At 41.1% G+C, this 18,138-nt stretch overlaps 1 protein-coding gene across 3 annotated transcripts in view; it reads left to right on the top strand.

Annotated features, from left to right (window-relative positions):
- Window positions 1-2,428: 2,428 nt before the first annotated feature.
- The window catches only part of TRMT11 (tRNA methyltransferase 11 homolog), a 28,367-nt gene continuing 12,657 nt past the window's right edge, over window positions 2,429-18,138 (top strand). Inside the window, exons 1-10 of one of the 3 annotated variants that reach the window (XR_003925942.2) lie at window positions 2,429-2,559; window positions 3,958-4,023; window positions 4,754-4,827; window positions 7,166-7,247; window positions 7,342-7,434; window positions 8,492-8,626; window positions 10,315-10,471; window positions 15,201-15,281; window positions 15,964-16,128; window positions 17,524-17,596. Coding sequence is in view for 2 of the 3 variants with exons in the window: in XM_030032183.2 (XP_029888043.1) it covers window positions 2,485-2,559; window positions 3,958-4,023; window positions 4,754-4,827; window positions 7,166-7,247; window positions 7,342-7,434; window positions 8,492-8,626; window positions 10,315-10,471; window positions 15,201-15,281; window positions 15,964-16,128; window positions 17,524-17,596 (1,001 nt within the window). In the remaining variant the exon portion in view is untranslated. Of the gene's footprint in view, window positions 2,560-3,951; window positions 4,024-4,753; window positions 4,835-7,165; window positions 7,248-7,341; window positions 7,435-8,491; window positions 8,627-10,314; window positions 10,472-15,200; window positions 15,282-15,963; window positions 16,129-17,523; window positions 17,597-18,138 lie in introns of those variants that run through there. The other 2 variants (XM_030032183.2, XM_030032198.2) reach the window with 2 other exon arrangements.

The raw sequence follows: 18,138 nt of genomic DNA, 5'->3' as shown, positions 1-18,138 counted from the left end.
CTATCTCTGCAGTACGTAATTAATCTGGTGAAGCAGGGACAGACTTTTATGTACCCATAGAGATCTGACTGTGTTACAACCGTGTCTTTGCTGGATCATATCCCTCACCTGTTGAAATACACAAACGAGAGTTTCCATATAGTACATTAGCACAGCTGATACTTTTCTTACAGGCGCTGGAGATAAAACAGAGGATTAGTGCTGGCTTTTCTGTGGGGAAATGGACAGAAATGCAAATTCTGAACAACTTAATAACTGAATTATAAATTAGGTATTTCTGTATTTTAAAAGCATTGCTGGTTTTTTTTTTAAAGTAAGGTTTCATGGGAATTTGCCCATATACACATGTTGATGCTGTTGCATATGAACCCCACAAGCCGTGTACAGAGCTCCCTGAATGCACCAGCAGAATGTGCAAGTCACAGTCAAAAAACACTTGTGTTGCCTTTGGGTCTAGAATAGTGCATGGGGTGAGCAGAAGATGGCAACACAATGGCTGCGAAAGAGAATTGAGAAAAATCAGCAGTGGTGCACATTTAATAATGGCCTTTCATTCATAGGCTCTCACTTTTAAATTGAAACTCATGATTGTCATATGATCCTGTTGTTATATTTTTTGTGAGAGGAGGGTGGTTAATTCTAGCTTCCTGGATAAATTTCAACTTGAGTAATTACATTTTGTGTACTTAAAATTCCCCCGAAGGCTAAAAAGGATAATTGTTCTTCCTTTCCCTCCCTGAAATAGTTATGTAATGCTGCCAGCATAAGATGACTCCCCAAATCCACGCTAACAAACTGCTTGTTTCTCCTCAGTGGCAGTACAGGAATGTATGTTAAGTTTACAAACACAGCATCTGAAAAGCACTTTGTTTTTATGTCAGGATCAAATACTCGGTAAGTCTTACTTATTAGTATACATCCACTTTCAAACTATGCTGAGCAGCATATAGAGACTGCCAGCGATTTTGCACGGATCCTCAAGTCAAAAGCAGGAAAAAATGGGGCTTTAGTTAAATTCTTCTGTAGAAAACAGTATCACTGGAAAATCGAGGTATTCACCTTCTGAGAACAGACAGCAATGCTCTGCAGATAAAGTAAGCAAAAGCCAGTCTCAAAGAGATTAAGCTTAAACAATAATACCAGTAACCCCCCCTAAGGAGTTTCTAAAATGGAAGCTATACAGCTAGGAAATGTAAAGCGAGACAGATCAGCAAAATAAAAGCAGAGTAGTTCTACTGAACCACTTTCAGCAATCCCAAGGTTTTGTAAGCAATCTCAGACTTGCAGGGTTTGTCAGCAGTTCAGCAATGTGTTTATTGCTGGGTCTCAGCACTCAACTGCTGAGGTGAACAAGCCTGACCCACATCTACCTCTTTTCTTTCTCTTCTAGGAAAGTTCACGTTTAGCTGCCGGTTCACATTTCAACTGTTTCCTTGTTGATCGTCAGGGCTAAAGCTTCATAGCAAACCTTAGTTTTGATTACCGCAGGAGGACATAACTGGAGAAACTGCAGGATGAGATTATGGAGATGCATAAAGAACGTGGCCCATGCAGTGCTCGCAGGTCATGAGCAAAATCTTAGCCATCTAGAAAAAAAGCCGTCCAAAAATCAGCACAGAAAATACCGAACATGAGTTCAGTGCTGAGCTGGCCTGGTCCTAATAAAAAGCTTACCGAAATCTGGATAAGCCGAACCTTTCAGCTCAACATAACAGGGAGATCAGTGAGTACGGGATTATAGTTATCAAGTCTAGATGTTAAAATAAAACAAAATACAAGCTGCAGTACAACACCACCCCCCCCCCGTTGGATAGTCACATCTCTGCCCCTTTCCCGGGAATCTCTTCCTCGTCTCCATCTGCTCCTACACCCACGTCGCCGGCGCTGACCTCCTTCCCGTGGAAAAACGAACGCCGCTCCTTTGGTGTCTGTTAATTGTTAATGTGATTTAATGATCTGCCCCGCCGACCCCAGCGAGGGCAGGTTATCGCCGGGGGAAGGCGAAGGCCCAAAGCAGCCGGGCCAGCGCCCGCCTCGGCTTCTCGGCCGCGAACCCGGCGGAGCGCCTGTCCCCGCAAACGGGTGTTTATTTACTCACGATTTACACACAGCTGCTACCGCGCTGACGTACGGCGCGGGCCCTAAAGCACGCGCAAAACATAAATCAAGGAAAGGGCGCAGAAGAAGAGGATACGACCGCTAATTAATCAGCGAGCGGTCCTTCGCTGCCGGCCCCCTCAGCCGGCGGCAGCGCCCGTACCCAGCGCTGCGGGGCGGGAGGGCACACGGGGGGCCCGTGTGTGTGTGTGGGGGTCCGTGTGTGTGTGGGGGGGCTTCTTTCTGTCACACACCCCCCTCCCTTACCGACGGCCGCGCTCGGGCCAGCAACGGCGGCGGATTCTTCCCGCTCCTCCCGCTCCCGCCTCAGCGCTGGGCCCGCCCGGCGGCGCATGCGGCCCGGGGTAGGCGGGGGAATGGCCGGACATGGCGCTGGCGGCCCCGGCGCTCCGGCGGTACCTGCTGCTGCTGGCGCAGGAGCACCTCGAGTTTCGCCTGCCGGTGAGAGGGGACGGGGGTCGGGACCGGGACCGGGGACCGGGACCGGGGACGGGGCCGGGGCCTGCTGCCGGCCGCCCGCCCGCTGAGGCGGAGGTCCGGGCGGGCTGGCGCGGGGCCGCCCCTTCTCCCCTCGGCCTTGCCGCGGGGCGTAGGCTTCGTCCTCCTCCTGCCCCCAGCCTCCATGGAGAGCCTCTGGCGTTACGGCAGCGCTTTCCTGGCCGCTTTCAAGAGCCTTTGGGGCTAGGAGAGGTCGCCAGCGAAGCAGCTGCGGGCTCCAGGGGGGAAATGGAAACTGGCTGGAAAAAAAATGGGTTTGCAAACACGTTTTTAAGGGTCTTGGTTTGGTGGCTTTTTTAGTTCGTTTGAAGCACGCAGGTGTTCCCGCCGGCGTGGCGCGGGTACGTAAGTGGTTGGTGCTGCCCCGACGACAGGCGAGGTCCTCTCCGTCCGTGGAGCGGCGTGAGGCGGGAGGGCGCGGAGATCTTCATTTTCCAGAGGAAGGCTTGGGCAGCAGCGAGGACGGGGCTTCTCCGAAGCCCTGGGGCCTGCCGGGATCCAAGGGAGAAGGTCTCCGAGGCCTCGGCGGGCGTCCTCGTCGCCAGCCGCCCTCCTCCACGTCGCACCGCTGGCCCTGAGGACTGCTCGCTTTCGGCTTTCGATTCCGAGCGCTCGCTCCTGTGCGGTCGGAAGGGTTTGGGCGTTCGGTCGGAAGGGTTTGCCAACGATCTGGCCATCGCGGGGTCAGAGAGAGCGGACCCGCTTCTGCGGCGGGACGGCCAGCCAGTCCTGCCTCGGGTCGTGCGGCCTGCTTGTCGTTGACGCGTTTGTGCCAGCTGGTTGCAAAACTTGGGGCGCAGAGTTCGGTCCCTGCCGCTGAAGTGGTTTCGCCTTATCAAGTGCTGTTCACAGAAATCATTAAAACAAAAATAAGTTGTGACGTACCTGAAGCTGCCTGGTATTTTTTTGTGAGTCCGTGGTGGTTTTTATGGGTCCTTGGTGAATCTCTGGTTTAGCATATGCTCAATTTCCGTGTTTATAACAAAACCCTCTTGTTTGTAAATTTAACTTGTGATTGTTTGTTTTTTTTCCCATGACGACTTGCAGAGTTACTATACCCTGTAACAAATTTCGCTACCCTAAGTGCTCTCCTAGGCACCACCTTGAAGAGCTAGTAATACAACATCCAGGCTAATATTGTTTAAAACAGTGCTGAAATGCAGAGAGTTTTTGTCAGAATTGGTAGGTCATCATTACACATGTTTTAAAATATTTAATGTGTATTGCATCATTTATTTTCCTTGTTTTCATTAAGGCTTTCTTTTGCGCATTGGTTTTTACTATTTGCTTTAAAACATTAGTTAATGCTCCTAAAGCCTGACCTTTATATTTTCACTCTAGGAAATAACATCTTTGCTCTCGCTTTATGGTGGACAATTCAGCAGTGAGCAGGAAATCCGCGTAAATGTAAGTGAGGACCAAATACTTGAGTGCGTGTATGGTGTACAAGTATGTTCTTTATAGTATTTTTATTAAATGTGGATAGCTGAATAAATTTTGAAGTTTCTTAGGAAAATAAGGAATCTTCTAAAAACAAGCAGTTCTCAATTTCAGTAAAGACTCGGAACTGAGTAAGAGATGCACAAAATGCACCTCAGGATGCCTCCATTTAACAGTGTGAAAAGAAACAATGCCATCTGCTGGGAGGCTGTGCTTGCTTTTCAGAATAGCTGAACCATGAAAACTATGCTGCAGCAGTTTGAATTTGATGTTTGCCTCTAAATCAATGAGACAGCGTGTCTGGAAGAATGAAGCTAGGAAGCTGTATGATTCTGGTCTCAATGCTTAGTCAGAGAACGTTACTGGGTTTTAGTTCTACTCGTGTGTAATGAGGTATTTTGGGTCTTAAGAGGATAAATAATCTAGAGAAGCATAAACAAATAATAATATTTTACCAAGTCAAAGATATGGTGAGAAAATGAAATACCTAATAAAATTTCTCAGACATTCAAGCTGAGTATACAGTTTTACCTCAAATTAAATGTTTTATCTTCATGTTCTCTGTACAGTTTTATTTTTTTTTTTTTAATCTTCAGCATGCATGTTCTGTTTTTATAGAACAGAATTGTGTAGTTCTGTAATTCATGTGACATCCTCCAGCTAGGTGTTTGCATCACTTATCTTCTCTTTATTCCAGTCTCCATTTTGGATTCTCAGTATTCCTTCAGAAGAGATGGCGAGGGGACTAATGAAACGGACAGTATGTGCAAAGTAAGAGGTGAAAAATCTTGTAAATGATAACTTAGGTGGTGGAAATTTGTTCTGCTATATTGTGGCAAATATCAATTTTGTATGGAGTCTTATCATAAACAGTCTCTGATTGCTTCTAGAATTGAGGAGGTGTTACTGGAGCCTGTAGGACTGATTATGTAGCGTGCCTGTCCTCTTTACTTAGTGTACGATCAATGCAGGGTCTTGAGACAGTGTTCTTCAGTGCAGAGCCAGTACTTGTCTTGTAGTGTCACTGATGTTTTAGTCACCTTGAATAATGTTTAGTGAGTTGCTTGTTTTAAAATGTGTATGGAATTAAAAGATAAAAACAGTGATACATAAAAACTGAAAATCAAGTTTGGAAGGGAAAGGTAAGTGATTCCTTGTGTCACCTTCCTAGCGCTGGTATCTGAGCCCTCAGCCCAGACTGCTGCAGCAGATGTTCCTCCAGAAAATTCAAGAGCGCAGGAATATGCCAGTGATTGTTCCAGTGGCTTTTGGTCCTTTCTAGAGGTGTCTGAATAACATGCTTTCCAGTGAGGCTTGAGAGATACCTTGGAGGTATGGTCCAGGATGAGAAGCAGCCCAGCTGTGGTATGGCTCTCTGACCATACTAAATCTGGGGTGTCTGTGCTGTCCTTTTCAGGGTTAGTTTGGGCACCTCTGCAGAGCGTTGCATGGCCCCTGTTGAGTGCTTCTTGTGTCATGTATTCAGTTTTACCTACAGTGACTTGAGTTGTACACTCTTCCCTAAAGAAACCCCATGTATACAAAATTGTCCTTAGGATAGTATGTTTCCAATGGGGATAAACTGTACTGCACTTCAAAAAGCAGCTGTAGGCAACTAAGGGAGTAAAATATGACAAAACAGCTTGCGGATGTTCCATTCGCCATGCTCTTTCAACTAATGTATGCTTATTTTATGTAGAAAGCATAACTGGCCCACTGCTTTTTTCCTGGTCTACTACTGGTTGTGGGGAGATATGTTAGTTTTAGTGTAAGATTGCTGGAGCATCTCCATTGCAATGCTAATTAATAGTAAAAGCTCTGAAGCATACATTTATCTAAATAAAATCTCCCCAGCATTTTGCAGGGTTTTTTTCCAATACATATGTAAGTGTAAAAGTAAGAAGTGGGCCTGAAGGTGTTGTAAGAGCTTCTTCTCCCAACAGTTGAATAAAATTCAAAGATGAATATTCGGTTCTCTCTAGTACAGCCTATGCTGCCAGCATGTCCATTGCTCCATCTAGAAATATAGTTTAAATTCTCAGAGTAGATAGAAACAGATGCTTTAGGAAAGAATTAGACACTGTGAAAAATGTACTTTTTTTCAGGGTAAAGGCAGGTTAGAAATATAGCCTTAAATAATTTATTCAGGAAGGGAATACTTGAAGAAAATGGCTTACCACTGGGTCTTGGTATCTGCTATTGTCACTTAGTAAAATGTAGTTCTCGCTTATTTTTGCTTGAGTGAGCTCAACCTTTGAATGTTTTGAAGATTTGCTTTCAGGAGTCATCTTTGAAAAGGTACTACGTGGCACTGGTAATCCTTAAAGGCTGTGTTTACGATGCATTGCAAATGCACGTAAGAGTGTCCAACAATACATGCAGTGCCCTAGGACTCCTGTACTGAAAAAGATTTTTTCCTTTGATACGGAAAGTCCACTCAGTTTGGATATTTTAACGTTGGGGGAAAGGTCTATGGTGGGATGTTGTGCCTTCATTACAGTAGCATCAGTTATCTCATCGTCCAAGGCAGTGCTTTGCTTAAAGCCAGCAATATGGAAACGAAACAAAAAAAGTGTGAGACAGCATAGTGTTTAAACATCTGAAAATATGAGACATCATAACCACGTCTTAAAATGGGATAGAACCTCTGATGATGTCATTATACATAGGATGTTACAGTTTCACAATTTGTTTCGCTCCAGGGTAGTGTAACACTTTGAAAGTCTGTTCTTGACCTTTTTCAGTCTTTGCTTACCCCATCAAATCGATAGGTACAGATGAATTTTGGCTCATTCGCTAGTATCACTGTGTGCCAGAAAAAGGTCTGGTGATATCCAAGGGTACTTAAGATGGAAATTCACCTTTTAGTGTACGTTACCAAACGTAAAAGCTTCATCGAAATTCCAGTTTAGGATTAAAAATAAGTGTGTCCCTGTTAAGAACAAAACTTAAACATGTGCCAAGAGTTAAATAACGCACTTCAGTACTCCATAAAGCAAAGCCTAAATCCTTTGGTGAAGAAGGTTAAAAGGAGTAAGTATCTGCAAGGCTTCCACCCCCGCCCCCCGCAACTGTATGACTGCACTCTAAAAAAACTTTGTAATTTTAGGTCTATATTTGAACTGTGGGGTCATGGAAGATCTGCGGGGGAGCTCTATGCATGTTTGAAGAACTATCCAATGGACAAGATGGTATGCATATAAAGTATCTGGATAATATGGTTCCTTAATCACACTGAATAGCACTGCAGCTGTACTAATGAAAGTGTCTTTGCTTTTTTTTCAGCTTCCATATCTACAATCAGACTCTACTTACAAAGTACATATTCATACATTTAATAAAACACTGACCCAAGCACAGAAAATTAAAAAGATAGATGTAAGTAGATCTTTAAGAAAACTTTGACATTTAATTTAATCTATTCACATTGTTCTTATGCCATGCTATCAGTGCTGTCTAGAGTGTATTTAAGTTTGGGTTTCTGAAGATCTTAAAACAGTTTACAGCTTATGCCTTCTCAGCTCTAAGTGAGATCTTTGTGTCTGAATTAACATGCTCCTCAAAATTCATGACTTTGTATTTTTTTTTTTTTTTCTAAATAGACCAAGTAAGGCATATACAAAGACAAACAAATATCACTGCTGACTTCAGCCCAGTGTGCTGGGGAAGCTGAAGCTGTAAGATTCAAATGGCTGGAGTTAGGTGCTAGACTTTTAGAAAATCTGTTGCTTGATCTCCGTAGTAGGCATTTATTGTTGCAGAATGTGGAACAAGCCAGTCCAGTGACTTCAACTGCAAGCTGTGGATTGTGTGCTGATTTCCTGTTCTGTCCTTATGCTCTTGTCTGCACCTGTGCTCTCCTCCTAACTGTATCAGTATTTTTAATTAGGAAATTTTTGTACACTACTGTTAATTTTTGCTCATCCACATTCTATTTTTAGCAGCTATTTATCCTATTTACTTCATTTACAGAGACTGAAATTACCTGTATTAGTAGTATCTACCCTTTCCTGTTTGTTCAGTTTTTGTGTACATGAAATAATGCTGAGTATTTAAATTGGTGTAGCTGCACACCACTGAGATTTTAAATCTCATTGTTCATCATCGTGTTGTTTTTGTAACTTGAAAATTGCATAATTAATATGCACAGTTCATTTCCCCTAAAGTTGGGTTCTGTTCAGTTAATAAAAAAGTTATGATTCCTGATTTCTAATCCTTAATCATTTGAGCTATCTTTATTCACAAGAAAGGCATTTCAAAAATCCAGAGAAAACTGAGAATGTACTTTTAGTACTAACCTATCATTTCTCACAAGTGGAATTGTAGTTTGTTTTTTGGGTTTTTTTGTTTGTTTGTTTTGTTTTGTTTTTTTTGTGGGCTGCGTATTTCAAAAATTTGACCCTGTTATCTTTTACTCTTTTTCTTTATTGTATAGGCCCTTGAATTTCTGCCATTCAAAGGAAAAGTAAATTTAAAGAATCCAGAACACATCTTCTGGATTTTGGAAGATTATGGAATGGATCCTAATAATGTTCCAGAAGAGCCCTTTCACCTGTATTTTGGTAGATGGGTGCGTGAGTACACTTGCTTCAGTTCTTACGAGCTTGTATTTTCAGGAAAGTGTTCTTCAATTTAAATGGAAAAAATTGTGTTGAGCCTTAATGGAAGCAGGCAATATAATTATGGCTGAATCTGTTACTGCATAATACATTTATGCAAGTCGTGAAAGTCCTTATTGTGACTAGGAAAAAGTAGGTTAATTGAGCAATTTAGAGGTGGAAAAAATTGAAGTTGTATCTGGGACCACACCTTATCTTGCCCTCCACTGAGGGAACTCAACACAGCAGCGAGACTGCACAGCTATGGTGGTGTATTATATTATTGTCGGCCCAGATGGAGCTAAAAGCACCAGCAGCTTGTTTCAAACACAAAGACAGATTTACAGGAACTGTAGATGGCTTGCGGCCCCCCTGAGTTGCATCAGCCCGGCTGGAGCATTCTGTAAGCGCTTCGGGTGGTCCTGACAGGCACCTCCATGGAAAGGCACGGGCTGATTGATCCCTGGGGCTTTGGACATCAGCGGGTCCAGCCCACGGGTAGATGCTCGCCCGGAGGGACGCTGACAGTGCAGTGATGTACAGTAGGAACCACGTCCAAAAACTGTCTGGAGCTTGTCGTCTGAGGTCTTTACTCCAGCCTTCCTTGCCTGTTGGCGTATGCACTCCAAACCTGCTGCGTTATTAGGATATCCTGAGGAAATCTGATCTGGTCTTTTATTTTTTGTGAGGAAAAAAAGCGGCTTCCCGAAGGACATCTTCCAGAATGACACCAGCCACTGATGGGAATATGTGCTTGCAATGTCCTGGGTCAAGGGCAGCTGGAAGGAGGGAGAACTACTGCTGACATTATACAGCTATGGTCAGGGGCTTGAGTACAGAGAAATTAGAGATCCAAGTGATCTGTTAGCACCTGTAAATATTCTCCATGCCTGTGGTTAATGTGAAAGCACCCTAGGATGTGGCAATACTGCAAAACATTGCAGCTGTTGTCCCATCTGTGCTGGATTCCTGAAGTGTTTAAAAACAAGTAAACCAACCTGAAAAAAATAGGCAAGTGTATTTTGTTTACCCAGTAAGACTGATGTTGACTGGAGCTGGGGGATAGTGTTGGAAGAGCTTTTGAACATGTGTTCTTCCAGATTGCTTTGGTCCTCTTCAACATATTTTGGAAGTCTGATGTAAAAATGTTAGCATGTGGTCTTTGTTTGTTTTTCCAGTAAATTCCGATCTGTCAACTCTACCCTAAATTTAGATTTTGAGTGTGACAGAAATGCCAGTGAAGATGGAAATTCTGCGTTACCTTAAGCATGTGCGTGTGTATGTGCACGCACGTGTTAACATGCATTTCTACTCCTCATAATTTTGAAATTCTTTTAACTCTGAATTGCCAGGAATTGTTTTTCTGATACCTAGAATAATAGCAAAGTTGCACTGATTGTTATTTCTTCAGAAGAATTTTTCCTCTAAATTGTTTGTATATTTTTGACCTCTGTCTTGAAGAATTTATGTAGGTGTTGAACCAAGATATCTGTTGCTTGGAAAGAAGTCTGTCATATTTTCAGATGGCAGAAAGCAAGGTGATGTGTTATGAAATGAAGAGTTACCTGTTTGTTGGATGGTGCCACTTAAGCAAGTCTGTTAGCATGTCTGCTTATATCTTGTATCTAAGACCTGACAGTGATTTTAAATGTTTCAACAGATTGCAGATGGCCAAAGAGAACTTATTGAGTCTTATAGTGTAAAAAAGAGACACTTCATTGGAAATACGAGCATGGATGCCTGCCTGTCTTTCATTATGGCAAACCATGGGAGAGTAAAACCCAATGATGTTGTATATGATCCATTTGTTGGAACAGGTATATATACATTTTTTTTTCTGGTGGCGGGAAAAACTGGGAAATTGTGTTAACTGCTCGCACCATACTTTTACCTGGTGCAGCAGCTTCTGGTGCTTGACTGATACTTGAGGTGATGCCAAAAGCAAAATGGTGATTATAAAATGAATATTTTGTTAACTTGAAAGGGATTTTGGGGGAGGGAGATCAACTTCAGAAGATGTAAATGCTTCTGACAAATCTATCTTCACTGTATTATTTTATGTAACATGGCTTAAACATGAACTGCTTAAGATCCAAAGTGACTAACAACTGAAATTTGGATAGAGCACTCCCTGCAGCCACTTTCAGAATGTTACAAGGAGCAGCATTTTTGGAGGTGGCTATTTAGAGGAGTGCTGAGGGCACTTCTGGACGTATAATGTAATATAGCAATAGTTTGGCCATAGCATTCAATAGTGATCAGTTCCTTGTACCATCACGTCTCATCTTCAGGATAATATTATTCACACCATGCATTCGCCCCCAGCTGAACTTTTCTTAGTTAAGCCAGGAGGGGGAGCTTTTATTCCACATATTACTGTGTGTGGCATAGAAGTCCTTTTTACCTAAGGGAAACTCGGACGTTTTGCAGGTGAAATAGAAGATCTATTGTGTCAGGTTGTGCCATTTAATTGTACAAGAGTATATTGTGTTGAGCTACCTATAGTAGTTTCTTCAAAAGCATAGCAAAGGCTGTGTTTTGGACCTGTATTTTGCTAAACTTTGATCAAGAAAACCGTGTGTAAGATGCATACAGAAATATATTAATGGGAGGATGAAGAGAATTAACTGCAGAAATCACTGCAGAGAAGTTAGGGAAAGAGGAGGCAACACCACAGGGTCACTAGTAGGACAAATTCTTATTAGCATGTGGCTTCTCTGTACCACGCAAAACAGATCAGGGATATAATATTTTCAGAAACACAGGGCTTCGGCGAACTAGATGTTTTTGTCTTAAATTTTTCTTCATATAAAACCTGATTTTTTTTTTTTTGTGTGTGTGCATAATAATGTCTTATGAAATTTCCTCCTCCTCCTCCTCTTCCTTGTGTTCCTTGCACATAGGTAGTACCCTTTGAAAGGCTGAGGAGATTCCTCTACTTCATCTCTAAGCAGTTTGTTTTATTTTGCTATCTGTAGTTTTGTGTCTTTTTACAAAAATATGCTAAACCTAAATCACAAAAAATTCTCTGAGAGCATTCATTCTCTTGGGAGTGAAAATCGAAGTAAAAAAAAAAAAAAGGAAGGGTAAAGCTAGAGAAAGAAAAATCACAGAGAAGTGGTGAAGCTATAGAAATTGAAGATAAATGTTGTGTTTCAGTTCAAAAGGTAATGTATACAAAATTCTCCCCAAATTGCCTAATGATTTGAATTGCAATTTTTGTGGTTTTATTGCACTAGACATCTGTAATATATAAGCTTGAGATTAAAGGTACATAGGGACACTGGAGATACTGAGTGGCACGCCATTTGTCAGTAAAGTGTACTTATGACTAAACAACAAAACAGTGGCTTTTGCACCAACTTTAGGTGAGTAAACCCCAGGAATTTCAATTGTCTCTTGAGGTCCTTTAGAGGATTTTCAAGACTGTCAGTGCAACAGTGCACTGCCCCTGGAATTTTGGGAGGTAGCTCAGAATTGAGAGTGATGCAGTGAGTCTGAGCTGATGGGTTTGGAAAGGAGTAGTTCGAAGAAACTGCAGTTCAGATTTCTTTATTGGTGCAACTTTAATTAATACCTGGCTTGATTTCTTCCTGGTTTTTATGCTGAAAAGGTAAATAGTATCAAATCAGAATGGCCTTGCAAAATGGTGCTTGCTTGTTGGAAACAGACTGGTTTTGCTGGATGAGCCAAATCACAAGTCTTCCGTGTTAGTGTAAGAGTGGACAATTGCAATTTGTCCTTGGAATAAAAAGTGCTTTTGACCAGGCTGGTTTAAGAGACTTGATTCCCCTTTTTTGTAAACCAGAACTGGAATGGCTAGGATTGTTTTTGAGTTCTAAAACATAACTTCCATAAACTATTTAGATATTCTTTCCTCAGTGTTGGGCAGAAGGAAGCCTGAAGGTTTCTGGAAGAATAAATCAAGTCTGTTACCTGAATACTTCGTATTTCCTCCTAGACAATCTGTTCAAGTTATCTCAGTAAGCTGCTTGTTTGTACCTTTGCAAGATAGTTGTCCCTACTTTCCCTTTGCCAATTTGTGATACTGCATAATTACAAATGACAGGAATTTTTTCTTTGACATCCTGGAGGGTAGTGCTATGACCAGACCCTTCTCTGTGCTGAAGAAGTGGGGGCAATAGACTATGGTAAAGGCAGGACATTCGGTGCCATCATCATTCTGCTAATAGTCATCAGGGGACACGATGATTCTGCGATCAACCCTTTGTATACATCTGTTTGATACAGTAGGTCAAAGGGCTGGCTGTATTAGAGTATTTAGGTATTCATGCACCTTCTGTTTGAACACAATTGAACTAGTACCAGCTGAGACTTATTAAAAGCTGTAAGTTCATGTTTTCCTAACTTCTTTTTCCCTGTGATTAAAAACATTCTTAGATGGGCAAAGTACTTTCTTCTTACTTTTTTTATAGGACTGGGTGGTATGCCATACTTGGGGTCAGGGCTAGCTAAATTTGTCTTGACCCTCTGGAGGTACTGCCCATCTGTTCTGAGGGATTGCAGCCAAGAAGGGAAATGGGTGACTCCTCTGGGGTGAGTAACCTTGCTTTTCCCTGATCCATTTCACAAGAAAAAGCAGAGGAATTTTTTTTTTTTTTTCTTTCTCCCTCAGCTTCAGTTTTGGTAGAGTTCATTAGCATATGGTGTAGGAGTTTTCTAGTGCCCTGAGATGGGATCTTTAGCCTGCGCACACAGTGCGTGTTAGGGATTTGTTGGTGCTGAGTGGGTGGCGTGGGGCAATGCAGCCGCCTGAGATGCTTCTCTCCATGCTGCTGGTGAGTGGGAGAACTGGTGTCACCCGCACAGCTAGCTTGCATGTTGTTCCCTGTGCTGGTGAACTCTTCGTCCTGGAGCGATCGTCCCCTTTATTTTAGCAGGACCGTTTGTATCCATAAGCAGTTAACATCAGTCGTGTGGGGTTCACAACCTTGTTCTCAGTCACTGTTCTGTTTTAAACCATTTTGTTAGCTATGTACCTCCTTATTAACGACTCGACAACACAGCTCTGGTAATTGTCGTGGTTTAACCCCAGCCAGCAACTAAGCACCACATAGCCGTGCTCGCTTACTTCCCCGTCCCTGGCCCCGACCAGTGGGATGGGGGCAAGAATTGGTGTGTGTGGGGGGGTAGTTAAACTCATGGGTTGAGATAAGAACAGTTTAATAGGACAGAAAGGAAGAAAATAATAATGATAATAATAATAATAAAATGACAATAATAATAATAATAGAACTGGAATACATGAAACAAGTGATGCACAGTACAATTGCTCACCGCTTGCTGACTGATGCCCAGTTAGTTCCCAAGCAGTGATCGGCCCCCCAGGCCAACTCCCCCCAGTTTATGTGGGGGGTCATGGGCATGATGTCCCATGGTATGGAATACCCCTTTGGCCAGTTTGGGTCATCTGTCCTGGCTGTGTCCCCTCCCAGCTTATTGTGCCCCTCCAGCCTTATTGCTGGTTGGGCATGAGAAGCTGAAAAATCCTTGACTTAGGTTTTGCTAAGCAGTGTTTACACCGAAAACATCAGTGTGTTATCAACATTGTTCTTATACTGTATCCAAAACATAACACTATACCAGCTACTAGAAAGAAAATAAACTCTATCCCAGCTGAAACCAGGACAGTAATCTTCTGCTGTCTGTCCTTTTTTTTTTTCATTTGGAAGCTGTTAACAAGATAATGTCATTTGCTCTTTTCTGTGGGCTATTCAACCATCGCCCAGTTTCAAGGGGAAATCACACATGCGTTTTTGGTAGTTGGTTTTTTTAATTAGGAAAGCAGATCACAATAGTAGTGATTAAAAAATTAATTTTATTGCAGGATGAGTATGCTAATAAATGTACTGACAAAACAGGTGGCACACTCACAGAAAAAATGCATCTGTATATAGCTTTCACACTGAAAAACAATTACGGAAACTTTTTTGATATTGCTGCTTACATTGGAGATGCTTACTTTGGAGATACTTACATTTACAAGGTTCTTGACCATTGCTTCTTACTCAGGGAATGGCCACATTATACAAGCTTGATTTTAGACACAGTTAAGGAGACTGACTTTGAGAACAGGCACAGTAGAATTGCCATTTGTTTGGTGATGATTTTTCAGATTGTTTGCCAACAGTTTGAAATTCTGCTCCTTGCAGAGTAGAATTAAAAGTTTTGGTTCATGTAACGATTAAAGGATCTTATTGCCTTGAAATACAGAAAACCTTAAACGAACTCCTAAGAACAGTCTCCAGAGATAAGGGGTGACATAAGGCATAGCAAAATAAGGAAGATCAGGTATAACAGACAAGGAACTTAGTGTTATTATTTCTGATTATAGTTGCATAGTGATTCTAACTGGTTGGTAGTTTTAATTCTCTTTTTATTTCTTTTTTTTTTTTTTTTCTTGGGTCTAGCTTTGGGTCTAGTGTGCTATTGGTATAAACTCCTGAAGTTCCTGAGCAAAAAATCTTAACACAGATAACATTTATGACAGCAGTTTATACTTTTCCCCTTTTCTTCCCTTTATAGGTGGCCTTCTAATCTCCTCAGCTCACTTTGGAGCGTATGTGTGTGGTGCTGATATAGATTACAACACAATCCATGGATTAGGTATGTTAAATATTTCTAAGCCACTGAAATCTTACTCTCTGGAATTTAAGAATACTGATGGTAGCAGACAATACTTAGTGGATTTTAAAGCAACATTAATCTTCACAGGATTTATTTGGTCATGCTTATTTTTATTGACAAATTTACATGTATCCTAGCTAAGCTATTCACTTATTTTTTAAGCAGGAAATATTTAATAAAAGGAATAATGAAAACTAAAACAAAGTTCCAAATAGTAATTACAACAGCTGTGTGCTTTCTTAGCCTGTGATGTAGGAAGCTTCTCGTAATCTAACCCAGGAAGTCTAATCCCATTCTTACTTCTCTGAAAAACTGCAGTGGAAATTGTATCTGATTTATTGGACAGGATTATGATTGATGCATAGTGAGAACATCTTACAAACCAACATTTTTGTAAACGTGTTCTGTGACGCCCTTGTGTAGATGGTGCAGCAGAACTTGTCTCATTTATTTTCATTATTCCTTGCTACTTGTGAAGTTTGTCACAAATACTTGTGACAGTGAGCAAAATAAGGCAGGAGATAAACTCTGGGTTTGTATGTGATATTTAATTATTTTCCTTTAAATTAAATGATAAGAGCATATGAAAGCTTTTCTTATAAAATAGTTTGTTGTTGAGTATGCTTTTTTTTTCTGTTCCGTGTCCCCGCCTCTACCCCAGGCAAGGCAAGCAGAAAGAACCAGAAATGGAGAGGACCAGATGAAAATATCAGAGCTAATCTCCGACAGTATGGTTTAGAGAAATATTACCTTGATGCACTAGTTTCTGATTCTTCAAGACCAATATGGCGAAAAGGGATGCTGTTTGATGCAATCATTACAGATCGTAAGTTTGTTCATGCTTTTTGTTGCCTAATAACGATGACTAAAAGATCATTGCCTAGGTCTATGCCTATGTACATTGATTTAATGTCTTGATGAGTGCTCAGATCTGCAGTTTCCATATTACAAAAGATGACCATTGAGAGCTGCGCTGTGGAAATCAGATCTGCATTTGATGTCTCTGCATTAATTTAAAGATAGTTATAAACATGTAACGGAGCTGGTGATAATACTTTCTTCCATGGAGAGAATACTATGTTTGCCAGTAGAAATCAGTATGGCTGAAAATCATCCTTCAAAGAAGTCTTATTCAGTAAAGGCATAACTTTATTGATGCACAGAGACTTCTTATCAGAATGGTCCATGTTGCTGTTTGGACTTGATGTGCAACACGCTGGAATCTGCCATGCAGCTCTGATGAACTTCTGGCGACTTATGTTAAGTGCTTATTGGAATGTTTCCAAAGAGAAATTTTAATGCATTTCCGATACCCTTAACTACTAGAAGCACTAGCAGTTTGAAAGGATCCTCTGATCTTTTAGAAACCTATGTACTTAACACATTTGTAATGCATGAGAGGGAGTAGAGGCTAAGGGATTAAATAAAAGACCTTGATACAGCAATTTCTGATCTCTAGTGCTGGCTCTTAGGATGACACATTCATATTAATTAGCAGTAGGAAGTGTGACTTTGTGGGTTGCCTGCTAATTTTTATTTGGCCTGTTTGGCAATAAGACAATATAGAATATTAATATGACTTGTGACACATTTGCAAACTCAGTTCTTACTATTTTGTTTACAAAATGGTTATATTCGTGCTTCCATGATGCTGAAACGCATCTCACAAAAAGAAATGTGTTGAACATGAAATAAGTATGTTATGCTATTAGAAATGTGTAGAAATGTGTGAGAGAAAGCCATCTCTGGCTCTTCTCTGTCTGTGTGAGAATTACTATTTGTGTAATGTGTTGGCAAGAAATTCCAATATATACAATTTCATTTTGAAAAAGGTTAGCTAAGTGCTATAGGAGAGATGTTTGTGTCTGTCAAAAGAGGATGGGATCATTTGTCACATGTTGGAAATGTAAGGAGTATCTTTTAATGAACAAAACAGAAAAGCATTGTCCTTTGTAGTGTAGCAAATGTCTGGCTGCTAGAAGCCTCTTCAGCTGAAGGGCTTTCTTTGAAACAGTTTTAAAGTAACCTTTTGGAGCAAGAAACTTTTAATAGATCTTGAAGAAATTACCCTTACCGACTTTCACTTTGTAAAAGCTTTTCTTTTTGTTTAACTTTGTATAAGCCACAGTTTGTGCACTGTTGTGTGTGTATAATATAATTGTATGTTAGTTTGACAAAGGGTGAGGTTCTTATCTCTGCATTATGCATTTGCTTTGTATAGCACCATATGGTATCAGAGAAGCTACTCGCAGAACGGGTTCACAAAAGGAAACAGTTAAGTCAGCTGAAAGAAGGTAGGTAAACTGTTTTGTCGGTTGTAGAATATAAATGTCTTAATGGAAACACAGTCATAGTTTTAGAATCTTTATTATTTCTTGGTTGGCTGTCAGCAGTTAAAAAAAATGATAGTAATAATAATTAAAGCAGAAAAGCCCTTTTGGTTCTGTTTGCAAAACTAGTATGCGACTTCCTGAAATCCTCTTGTTTTTTTGTTCTCCCTGCTTATCATTTGCATGTATTCAGATTTCAGATCCTATTTCTCGTCTCTGTAAACCACCATTACCTTGTGTTTCATATTCTCAGAAAGTTCTCTTCAGTCCCTGCAAGCTGCAAAATCAGTCTAAAATGGAATACCTCTATTTTACCTTAATCTTCTCTCTTGGATTTCCACTGCTCCTTTCTCTTCAGAGATAACACATGGCTTCTCCACTGCCTGGCCTTCCTTGTCTTCTGCCCTTTACTCTAAATTGCCCTTAAGAAAGATGCTGAGCAAAATAACTATTCCCTACATGCTTGTGATTCTTTGACCTCCACAAGTACTAACGATGATAGTCTA

The sequence above is a fragment of the Aquila chrysaetos genome, chromosome 2 (genome assembly GCF_900496995.4).
Source record: "Aquila chrysaetos chrysaetos chromosome 2, bAquChr1.4, whole genome shotgun sequence".
NCBI lineage: Eukaryota > Metazoa > Chordata > Aves > Accipitriformes > Accipitridae > Aquila > Aquila chrysaetos.
This window is presented reverse-complemented; position numbering and strand designations above follow the sequence as displayed.